This window comes from Dromiciops gliroides, chromosome 2 (genome assembly GCF_019393635.1).
Source record: "Dromiciops gliroides isolate mDroGli1 chromosome 2, mDroGli1.pri, whole genome shotgun sequence".
In the NCBI taxonomy this organism is placed as follows: Eukaryota; Metazoa; Chordata; class Mammalia; order Microbiotheria; family Microbiotheriidae; genus Dromiciops; species Dromiciops gliroides.
This window is the reverse complement of record NC_057862.1, coordinates 290485863-290498681: the sequence shown is the minus strand read 5'-3', so window position 1 is coordinate 290498681 and position 12819 is coordinate 290485863. Positions and strand designations below refer to the sequence as shown.

General features: G+C 36.5%; 1 protein-coding gene across 1 annotated transcript in view; it reads right to left on the bottom strand.

Moving 5' to 3' along the window:
• PPP1R13B (protein phosphatase 1 regulatory subunit 13B) overlaps positions 1–12819 on the bottom strand; it is a 121672-nt gene that overhangs the window by 19726 nt on the left and 89127 nt on the right. The window contains exons 5-9 of the mRNA XM_043982279.1: positions 10965–11066; positions 9196–9370; positions 6637–6833; positions 4921–5061; positions 1645–1825 (exon numbers count right to left, since the gene is read on the bottom strand). Coding sequence (XP_043838214.1) covers positions 1645–1825; positions 4921–5061; positions 6637–6833; positions 9196–9370; positions 10965–11066 — 796 coding nt within the window. The remainder of the gene's footprint in view (positions 1–1644; positions 1826–4920; positions 5062–6636; positions 6834–9195; positions 9371–10964; positions 11067–12819) is intronic.

Sequence of the window (12819 nt, the reverse complement as noted above, 5' to 3'; positions counted from 1 at the left end):
CCAGCCCCAGACACTTGACACTTACTAGCTGTGTGACCCTGGGCAAGTCACTTAACCCCAATTGCCTCACCAAAAAAAAAAAAAAAGAAAAGAAATATAACAGGTCTGCCATTCATCTGTCTGATGAAATAATGAGGGCACAAGAGGGCCTAGGATAGGGCATTAGGGGGTACCCATTCATAGTTGTAAAGTAGAAAATGGATGATAATCAAGCAAAGTAGACTTAGACGGTATAGCAGATAGGTTGAGGGGTATAAAACAGGAGCCTCAATGAAAGCCCAGAAAGGAAAAAATATCCCAAGGAAAAGGTGGCTGATAGAGTTTATAGAATGTTGCCACTGCTACAACAGGACCATAAAACTTATTTTGTTATTCTTTGATCACAGTAATTTAGGTAACGTGTTGTAGGAATCTCATGGGCCAGCTTCAAAAAAGGTGTCAGCCACAAGTATAGGCTGCTCCAAACAATATTTATATATCTGCCAAACTCCATGGGAGAATAAATGTGCTGCACCCTAAAAAAAAGAAATTCTACTATTACATCAGAAGCCATGTTCTAGTAACTTTAAAGAAAAGGCTGTTTTTTCCAGAATCACATTGGAAATGGACCCGCTTGTGTATTTTCACAGAGCAGAAACATACAAATGACATCTTAGGCACCCATAGAAAATTTGTCAAATGAACGAATGCAGTGGCCACACACAGTCCATAAGCATTCATGAAATGTCTTCTATTTGCCAATCAATGTGCAGCATGTGCTAGGGATACAAAAAGGGTCAATAGACAGTCTTTGCCTTCAAGTAGCTCACAATCTAATGAGGCAGACAACAAGCAAGCAAACATGTTCAAACAAGCTATGAACAGGTTATAATTAAGAGAGGGGAAGCTAGAATCAAACTAGAATTAAGAGGGGTTGGAAAAGGCTTCCTGTAGAAGGTGGAATTTTAGCTGCAACTTGAAAATAGGGAGAACATTCCACACATGGAGGACAGTGAGAAAAAATGCCCAGAGCCAAAAAGAGATAGAGTGGAGGCCAGTGCCAGTGTCACTATATCAAAAAGTAAATGAAGGGGAATATGGCCTAAGAAAGCTGGAAAGGTAAGAGGGAGCAAGGCTATAAAGGGCTTTGAATGTCAAGTATTTTGTATTTGCTCCTGAAGGCAATAGGAAACCCCTGGAATTCAATGACTAGACTGGGCGACACGGTCAGATTTGTTCTTTAAGAAAATCACTTTGGGGAGCAGCTAGGTGGCACAGTGGATAAAGCACCGGCCCTGGATTCAGGAGTACCTGAGTTCAAATCCAGCCTCAGACACTTGACACTTACTAGCTGTGTGACCCTGGGCAAGTCACTTAACCCCCACTGCCCCACCAAAAAAAAAAAGAAAAAAGAAAAGAAAATCACTTTGGTGGCAGAATGGAGGATGCACTGGAATGGGGAGAATTGAGACAGGCAGACCCACTAGCGGTTGCCGAACAATCCAGGTGTGAGGTGATGGGAGCCTCTGGTGGCAATGTCAGAGGAGAGAAGGGGGCAGATTTGAGAGATGTTGCAAAGATGATATCAGCAGGCCTTTGCAAGAGTGGAGTGAGGTAGATCATTTCAGGGTTTCTCCCAATGATAAGAAAGTGAATTCTACTTACCAGACTTGGATCGTCCATGACCTGCATTTGAAGCAATAGTGAGAGACTGTGGCTTTACCGGGTCACCTGGAACAGAATAGTTACCAGCACTAGGAACTTGTATATAAGGCCCCACTGCTGCTATTCTGCCAGATGCACTCAAGGATGACTGTGGTGATGATGTTCCATTAACCCGATTTAACTATATAAAAAAAGGAAAGAGGAGAAATGATTAGTATGATCTACTGCTGAGCCTCCCCATACTATCAATGGACATTTCATATTTAGGAATTCATGTACTCATTAGAACATTATTAGGATTTGCATGGGAATAATATCTGATAAGCACAGGGTGATTTATTTAGCCATTGGTTTCAGATGCTACACCATCATCATCAGTAACCTTTGCTGCCAGGATCTGCTCCTGGACTTTTTCATTCATGGTTTTGTTCCCTAAGCCAAAATTAGGCAATTTTAAATTAGGTAATTACAATAGGAAAGGCCTTTTAAAAACAGAAGTCTCCCCTTAAAATCAAGTCAGTAACAGAAGCTCACAGTTATAAGCTCAATAATTTATAAGTTGTTTTTTAAATTTGCCTGTTTGTACTCTTATTACTGTTTATATATTTGAATTCTTATGATGACTATAAATAAACCTTTGAAAACGATTTTTTTAAAAAGATGAGTTTTTTAAACTCCCCAATGTCCCAATATTGATCTTTGGTCATGATAACAAAACTCTTGTTTCTATACTGTAGAACTAAGAATCTATCTTCCATCACAAATCTATGATTCTCTTCTGAGATCAAATTTATAAGCAACAACACGATGGGATGAAATAATAATATCTCATTTGGGTCATATAACTGCTTTGGAACAGAAAGGTCTATAAGTATCAAATATCTAAAAATAAGAACCATTTTCCTGTCCTTGTAATGATATAAATTTATTGATAACTGAAAAATTAATAGGAACATGCATGTTAAGTCCACAATGATAGGCTAATTCTTCATAGTAACCACCAGAAAATTGGGTAGACAATAATCTAAAAAGACAATAATCTAAAATAATAAGACAGCTGAAAATCAACTAATGATATTGAAGGCTTTTTCTAATTTTCTTCAGATGGATCTAGACTCTTGAGAACATTTTGAAAAAAAGCTACTCATAAAGCAAATCAAAAAAAAAAAAAAGTTTGGGCAAGGGTCAACTGGCAATAATATACAGAAAAGCAGTAGCTACCTTGCTCATCCTGCAGCTATATAGTCCATTTCAACTTTTGCAGTCTTTAATATGTAGGATTAATTCACCCAATCGACCAAAGCTCCTAATTTCTCTCCCTTTTCCCCCCTCCTCCATTCTTTCTCCCCTACATGCCATAGCTACTTATCTTTTTTTATTTTTAATCTGTTGTTGGAACTTTTTGAGTTGACACTATTGACAAACATTTCACATACCCAATTCATTCTACATTTGTAACTTGTCTAAGTAGCAAAGATGATGGGGTAGAGGGAGAAACTAGTAATTGTGGATGGAGACGGAGGGAGAGGTCTATTGAGGTCTAAGCAGGCAACTTCCTAAGTCTTCATATGCCTTTTTGCTTTAACATAACTTATCTTGTCAGCTAAGCACAGATGTCACATTACCTAAAAGTAAATCTGCAGGGACATCAGACATTCATTAGATAACAGTAAGCTCAGATCATCATTCTGAATTATAATCACAATAAATACAATGCTTTTTAGTAGTGTAATTGAAAAATGAATAAAAGTTTGCATGGCAGCAGAAAATACATGAAGCCCTAGCATCTCAAATGACAGTGATAAACTGATCATTTGGTTACTTGCATCCTCTTCATATCCCTTTAAAACAACTTTTTGATCAGTGATTTCAACTACAAACATGAAGCTGATCCAGCAGTGGGTCTGCCTGGTTCAGCTAGGATTCTCAAACATCAGAAACCACCTGGATAAAGATGTTGGAACCAATATAATCACTTTTCACATGGAGGCTGACGCCAACATCATCAATATTCAATTGCTTTGCCTGTTCAAGGAACAGCCTACTATTTTTGAGGCTTTAAAAAATTTAAATGGAGAGTTTTGGAGACATCAATGGTGATCCACAAAATCAACTTTGTCTATCTCACCATAAAAAGAGATCTATACTCTGTTGTTGGCAGCATACTTCAATTGTGAAACTTGCTTGCATTGATTTGCATAGATTATCCTCTCTGGAGGTACTCCAAGACTCAGCATGAATTGTATTTGAGTCTTAGCACTATCATATATATACTCTTCCTGTAGTAGCAAATGTCATCATTATAGTGAAGCGACGCTATATTTGACAGCAGAGGAATTACCAAGGGGAGCTTTGTGCATCTTAGATATTTCTTTAGGCTGTCCCCAAGGTAAATAACAGAAGGCTTCTTTATTACTAGAAGAAAAAGCTTCCATAACTTTTTTTCATCTAGAATATCCTTAGAAATAAGCCTTCATCAAGGAAATCAAAGTCAAATGTGTCACTGCTAAAGCTATTCATGATTTTTTGATATCCCTCAAAAGCACAGTCAACTTAATGGCCATGGATTAAATGGGCCCATTTCATGAAAATACCAACAAAGAGAATTTGAAAGTGATAACTTCTTCCTCCAAACTCCACCTTAATTCTCCCACCCAGAGAAGTGTCATGCAACTACCCTGAAAGGGCATGTGAGTTGGTGGTAGAGCAACTACTGGTGACAGAAGCTGAAGGGGTTTGGTCCTATTTGTGCTTTTCCTGGGAAAATGGGCATTGGTGACCCGGGTGCCACTAATTCTCTGAGACATGCAATTCTTTTCAATTACTTCACAGAAGAACTGAAAAGAAAAGAATTGGTCCTCAGTCCCAAGTAGTATCTATGAGTGCCACTTCCAGGCACTCTTTTCTGATAAAGAAGGAAGACACCAAGGGAGAAAAAAAATAACAGTAGCAAAGTGAAGAGGGGCATAGACTACCAGGACAGAGGATGTGTAAATCAGAGGAGAGGCAAAGCACAGGGTGATTTATTTAGCCATTGGTTTCAGATGCTACACCATCATCATCAGTAACCTTTGCTGCCAGGATCTGCTCCTGGACTTTTTCATTCATGGTTTTGTTCCCTAAGCCAAAATTAGGCAAATGAGCATTTTTTGTTTTTAATGATTTTTACTGACAGGGGTAGAGATAGAACATAATTTATTTTAGAAAAATTGTGTAATTTGGAGATGGGCCTTTTGTAAAAGTTTATCTTACAGGAATGTTTTCTTTTTGACGTGCCTGAATTTTTTTCCCATAAAGACGCTCACGCAGTTCATTGATTCGTTTGTCCATCATAGCAACCTCCATATTGCGTTTATTTAAAAGTTCCTTTTGCTGCTGGAGTTTGGAATTCTGTTCCTGATTAAGCTGATTTCGAATCTTAAAAAAAAAAAAAAGTACACAATTTAATTAAAAAGGTTATTACATCTTCATTTCCATGAGTAGTTAAAAAAACAACTAAAGATAATAGTAAGTTCTAGTGTGTATCATGGCTAGATTAAGTCCATATATACATATCTGTGTGTGTGTATGTACATATTAGATGTACCTGACATGCTAAATGCTTTATACTTATATAAATGGAAGCCTACAAAGATTCCTTTGGAAGATATTTCTAAGTATTCACATAGCTCAGAAAACTACAGGCCAGGTGAAAAATTAAGTACATATATTTTTTTTTAATTTTCACACACTGAATTGTCCACTGGGTCTGTACTATGTGAGAAAACTATAACAGAATTCCTTTTGCCAGGCAAGCTACCCATTTATTTGTTTTGTTTTTTGCAGGGCAATGAGGGTTAAGTGAGTTGCCTAGGGTCACACAGCCAGTAAGTGTCAAGTGTCTGAGGCCGGATTTGAACTCAGGTACTCCTGAATCCAGGGCCATGCTACCCATTTATTATACAAGTTTGAACTTGCTCATAATGACTCACTTTCTATGCAGAAGGCATAATACTTATATAAATTTCCAGTATATTTATGAAAGCCTTTCTAAATGATACTCATTTTCCACAATGATCACACACTTCACTTAAAACAGTCAAACCCTGGTCTTTTCTTTGTTTTTTTTTTTTTTTGTTTGTTTGTTTTTAGTGAGGCAATCGGGGTTAAGTGACTTGCCCAGGGTCACACAGCTAGTAAGTGTTAAGTGTCTGAGGCCGGATTTGAAGTCAGGTCCTCCTGAATCCAGGGCCGGTGCTCTATCCACTGCGCCACCTAGCTGCCCCTAACCCTGGTCTTTTCTAACAAGCAAAATATATCACATGAATTCTTTCTACTTCCTTTTGCTATGCCTATTTGTTTTAATTCATTTCAACAAACATTTATTAAGTACCTACTATGTGTAAGGCATTGGAAATGCAAAGAAAATGTAACAGTTGTTTGCTAAATATTATAACTCAATTTGCAAACTATAGTAAAGATACACATTTTATAAAAACAAACATAATTGTTTGTATTCATTTTCAATATTTTTAGTAATTTTTTTCCCCCAAAAGATTCCTCATGATTTTCAATTATTTAAAGTTACTGGCTGATTTCTTAGGCTAGTGCCACATTAAAATTTAGTTTACATGAAGACTTTGTTACCATTTGGTTTTATATTTTCACATAACTATATAGTAAATCAGAGAGTCAGCGTGGCATTTTATAGAGAGTCGGCCTGGGAATCTGGAAGAGCTGGTTTCAACTGCCATCTGGTACATACTATCTAGGTGATGCTGAGTCAGTCACTTCATCTATCAGTGCTTCAGGCCAATCTCTAGGACTCTGAGTTTCAGACAAAGGGTATTTCTACATCCAGATTTTCCTATACTAGTGGAATCACAGATGTGGCCCAAACTCAAGAAAATCCATCAGTCAGCTCTCCTACGAAAACACCAAGTGAGAATTCGCTCCAGTGTGCTCATCTTCAGCATCATTCCCTGCACAGAAAGACAAATTCCAACAAGCTACCTGGAGCTCTTGGTATAATCTTTTCAACTCCACTGCAGCAGGTCCACTCAATCTGCCATTATATGACTGGAATCCATTGAGTTTTCCTTTCTTTAAATCCTCCAGCTGTTGACTGAGCTGATCCACTCTTAGAATTGCAGTTTGTACTTCCTGCTTCTTTTCCTGGAACATGGCACTGAATCTTTCAATTTCAGCAGCTGTAATTCCCCCCACCCCCAAGAAAAAAAGAATTCAATTGAAATAATGTAATAAAAAAGAACCAAGACAAGCTTTGAAGGTAATTTTATGAAAGCAAAGAAGCTGATTTAAAATACATGAATCGATTATACTATCACTGACAATTCAACATCCTAATCTCTATGTATATGGTACAACTTTATGCATATAATTGATTTTAATTCTAGATTATCTCCCCTGTAGTAAAGACATGAAACGGATCGTTAAAAAAAAACTTTTCTGATTTAAATGTTCTACTTTTGAAACAGATTTAATTATCCTTTCCTTAAGGACATGCCCACTAATGGCAGAGGGGTCAGTCTGAAAAGCAAAGTTGTGTCAAGTCAATATTGGGTCACACCATGAAAAAATTAGAGAAAATGGAAAATTACAGCATTCACAATATTAAAGAATTAATGATTGGGCAGAGGGTAGAAGAGTTAATAAAAGGCAAATCATTCTGATCATACAAAATTTTAAGTATTTCTGCACAAAATGCAGTTAAGAGTAAAAGGATGAGCTATATGGCGTATAGAGGAGGTTTAGGGAAGAGACCTTTGCATTGAATATGCCTGATTAGAGTCTGACATCCAAAATCTGTAAGGAAGTTGACATAAGACTGAACCATTTTGCCCAATACTGATGGGGGTCACAAGATATGAACAAACTTTTCAAAAGAATACAACTATTAATTACCATCCGAAGTCCCTTATAATCAAAGAAATAGAAATTAAAATTCTAAAGTATCATCTCACATCCATCAAGCTAGTAAAGATGGGAAAATGCATTGTTGAAGGAGCTGTGGAAAGCAAGCATATTAATTCACAGTGGAGGAAGCTATGAATTGGTTTGGCCTTTAGAAAACAATTTTGAATTATGCAAACTGTTCATAACCTTTAACTCTGTGACTCCACAACTAGGACCACAAGGATGATACAGACAACCAAAAAAGAATTTATATGTACAAAAATGTTCATAACGCCATCATTTGTGTTAGCAAAAGCCTGTAAACAAAGTGTGCCCAATAACTGAGGAATGGCTAAATAAACTATGAATGTAATGGAATATTACTGCACCATAAGGAATGAGGAATATGAAACATTCCCGAGAAACTTAAGAAAAATATGTATGAAAAAATGCAAAGTGAAGAAAAGCCAAAGAACAATGTACATGACTAATTACAACATTGGGTCAGCACAGATAGGAACTAGACCTGCTATTTGGACAAGGAACTCCTGGGTAATGAGGTTCCCTCCATGGAAGCAGGTCAGCAGCACCTTCTCTATACCTCAGAGACTTGGAATCTGCCTAGAGCACTAAGAAATTAAGTGACTTGTCAAGGTCACACAGCAACACGTGTTTGAGGAGGGACTTAACGTGGTCTTCCTGGCTTTCAAGCTGGCTCTCTAGCCGTTACATTGTCAACATGAAGAGACTATTATTGTCTCTTATTATTAAAATAATAAACTGCTTCATGTAAGTATCAACTATCCAAAAGTAACAGTTCAACAAAGAAATTTTTTCAGGGAATGTATTTTATTAAAAAGTATGTTATAGGGGGCAGCTAGGTGACGCAGTGGATAAAAGCACCAGCCCTGGATTCAGGAGGACCTGAGTTCAAATCCAGTCTCAGATACTTGACACTTACTAGCTGTGTGACCCTGGGAAAGTCACTTAACCCTCATTGCCCAACCAAAAAAAAAAAAAAAAACCAAACACAAAAAACAACAAAAAAAAAGTTATAGAGTATCAAAAAATTTTCAAAGAGGATTTGATAATATGATATATATTATATTACTAGTGAAATTTGAGAATTTTACCAAGAATTTCAGCATTAGACTATTCACAACAGGTTTAAGGCAAGAAAGCCTTGGATTACTTATTCAAAAGGTTTTTAGTTACTAAAGTCATTAAAAGATCTCATTTAAATATTGAGATTCAGATTATAAGGTAGACCAACAGCATAGAATCTAAGAATACTTCAATGCATGTTAAGAGTTGGAAGGATCTTAGGACAGTATTTTGAGCTGAAAGGGACCTCAGACATGGCCTAGTTCAACACCCTTCTTCTAGACTAAGACCCAGAGAAGTTATGTGACTTGCCCAACACCAGAAAGGTAATAAATTGTACAGCCAGAACACAAGCTCCAAAACCACCCTATTAGAGCATGTTACCTAATGCTCATGACTAGTCACACTAAAAACAAAAATAGAAAAAAAAAAAAATCCAGCATTAATTTTTATTACCAACATTGTTCCATTCATTTTAGATGTAAGGAAAGAAGAAGAAAAACAAAAATAACTAGACCCTGGTGTATCTGAATTAGAAAACATCATACATACACAGGTTGCCATTCATGATTTTGCTATAGTCCACCTGGCCTCTCATAGCACGAATTTTCTTCAGCTTATTCTCTTGGGCCTCAACTCTTTCTTTAAGTTTCTGGAGCTTTTCATTTTCAGAAATAGACTGCTGTTGGCGACGTTCTTGTTGCTTTAGAAAATGCAACCGCTGCTCCTAGCAAAGGGATAGTAGGAAAAAAGCCTGATTTTGATGTCTTCCTATGTTAATAAAATTATTTTGTAAGTAACAAGTAAACATTCAATTTCAAGGTAAACTACATACATTAAAGAAATCCCTAGAGATTATTGACCGTGTGTCAAAGTATACAAAAACGGAATTATTTAGTATAAGTACAATCTAAGAACCATTTTAAGGATTTAATTAGATACAAACTGACTTGTGAAATACAGTAACGATTACTGTGGGGAACTTAAAAAAAAAAAAAATCCAAAGAGAATGTTATCTGAAATAGAGTCAATCCCAACTCTTATATTCATATAATCTACTAAAACAATTTCATCTACATTCATTCCAACACATCTGTTAAGTTTCCTCCAACATTAATTTCCTGCTTTTAGTAACACGTTTCCTGCTGTTGCAGGAGCACTGCTCTACTTCCCAAAGGAAATGAAGAGCTGAGGATTTTAGACTGAAAAAGATAAGATCTACTACAAGATAAACTTCTAATTTGCTAAGAACCACTAAACAAAAGAGTGTATTCTTTTGTTCCAGATGAGTTCCTGAAGAGGTTAATGAACACAGCTTACAGTGGCTTTACATTTTTATAAAATCATAATCCTTTTGTAATACAAAGCACAAAATATGCACCCTGTGGTGGCAAATGACAGTCAACAGAAGAAATCACCAAGAATGGAAAAGCTCTTCTATAATAGCAAAACCTATTTCAGGACATTAAGACTAAAAATTAAGTCCCCCTAAGTACATAAAATTCACCAATTTGAAGATGGGTTATGAAAAATGAACTACTTTATACATTTTTTAAAACTAAACTAACATTTCTTATATACTATGTGCTGAAGACTTTAAATGTGGCAATGAGGAAAACATTTTATAAGAAGATGGAATATTTATGTTTAATTCACCAAATTTTTCAATTCTAAAAATTTAGGGTATTTAGAAAATTAAGTGTCTCCAAAGTGGTAGGTTTATACTAAACTTGTAGTTCTTATTTATATTGAAGTAAATAGTAACCTATACTTAACAGGAATTCAGTGGATTAAAAGAGCCACCAAACATTTTTCTACTTAGAAATCCTCTTCAGACTGAGGCAATAATTTGATTACAAGCTAACCTTCAAAGTGCTTTCTGAATGTCACAAAATTGTGTATAAATGTTCCTAACATATAACTTCTCTCATCTGAGCTTGATCTTTACCAGTTGGCCGGCCCACCTCACTGCGCTGTTAGAGCCCTCAGATGTGTCACTTTTCATTACCCATTTCAGAAGTTATCAACTGCACTAAGCACAAATCCTAGTAACACAACTTCTTTTTCTTGTACCATGTGGAGAAACAACTGTGACAAGGAAAGAAAATTTACTTCAGAGGTGAAAAGAAAGTTACAAAATGGTAAGAAAAATAGCTGTTTTTAGTTCTGAAGGTCAACTGTGATCTTCAGGAGCCCTACTCTGTCAAATGGGGGAAGGTAGGAATACTTAGAACTGGGCTGAGTGTGTGCATTGAGCATAATCACACTGATCACAACAGAAAGCCCTATAATCTTATACCTATTTTCATCTCAAAACTTACTTTGGCAACCAACATTTGCTGCTGATTTTCAATCTGCTGCTGTTGCCGAGCAGCCATATCCTGGAGTTCTGAAAGTGTAAGTTCAACCCGAGGATTCCCGACCTGCAGAGAAAAGAACACTAAGATTTAAAAAATGTATTTGTCTAGCTGCTTAAAACTTTGTGGTGTTAGATTAAAGACATGCATTCTTACATTAAAGCATGTCCTCCAATAGATTCTTCATGGAGAAAAAACACACAAAACACATTCTCTTTAGAAGACTGTGCCCAAATGCATGACTGTGATGATTAAATATAAAAAATAATCAAATATTCCCACCAATAGGTGAATAACAGATTATAGGCACAAAAATCTTATGAAAGCTTTTTCAAAACTTTAAAAGCTTCTCAGAATGGTTATTTCCAAGATTTTGGCTACCTTAGGATGCCAACAAAATTTAAATGTCCAGGATCTGAAAATCAGTATTCAACTTTCAGTGTAATATTCTAATCTCAAGAAAAAGAAGTTTACTAAGGTTAAGTGTTTTGTCCTAGGGCAAACAAACTTTAAAGCACTTCTTCTAAAGAGAACTACACTAAAATGAGTTAAGAAAGCTTAAAAAAAACCTAAGTAAATCAAAGTAAACTAAACTACAGGATCCCATTTAAGTGACAGCTAATATTTGGGGGAAGAGACGCCCTCTGAATATATAACACATACCTCCCACTTCTAGGTTACCTGTCCATATATCCCTCTTTGATTTATATCCTTTGCTCATAAAATCAATGATTCTTTATACAGCTACTCAGGCCTAATAGCCACCAACTGCCAGCTCCACTTCCACCCATCTCATTACAAACTCATGTAACTGGTGTCACACACCATTCTCTGAGTATCTGCAGAGCCTTTATCGTCTAAGAAATCATAGTTTATTTATATATATATATATATATATATATATATGTGTGTGTGTGTGTGTGTGTGTGTGTGTGTATATGTATATATGTATATACATATACACACACACACAGAACTTTTAGTTCAGCCTCAATACCCTCTCCTAGACAGAGGCAGTTAGGTGCAGCAGATAGCGCTGGGCCTGGAGTCAGGAAGACCTGAGTGATCTTTACTAGCTGTGTGACCCTCGGCAAGTCTATTATTAACATGTTTGCCTCAGTTTCTTCAACTGTAAAATGAAGTTAATAGCACCTACTCCACCCCCCCACCCCCACCCCCACCCCCGCCCAGGGTTATTGTGAGGATCAAATGAGATATCTATAAAGAGTTTAGCACAGTGCCTGGCACACAGTAAGCTAAATTTAGTAAGTGCTTGTTTCCTTCCTTCCTCTCTTCCCCATTCTATGTTATTATCCTGAATACTAAGCTGTTCAGTGTAGCCAAGGATCATTTTTATGGCTGCCATTTCAAACCACTTACTCACGAAAATGTCCTTTTCTTTCCTCTTCTTCTTTTTTTTTTGGTGAGGCAATTGGGGTTAAGTGACTTGCCCAGGGTCACACAGCTAGTAAGTGTTAAGTGTCTGATGCTGGATTTGAACTTAAGTCCTCCTGAATCCAGGGCCACTGCTCCATCCACTGCGCCACCTAGCTGCCCCCAAAAATGTCCTTTTCACAGGAATTATTATCTAGCTATGCTATCATGTGAACTGAAAATTGATTTTTTTAACCCAAGTATACAACTTTACATTTATTCCTGTTAAATTATTTTATTCAGTTAAGCCCATTTCATATAAAAAATTACTGTCATCCACTATATTATCTCTCCCTCCAAGTTTCTACATATCTAACAATATTCCCCTCAAAATATTAGTTCCAAAACTTACAACAAAAGCTTATCTTTAAAACTTAAAAAAATG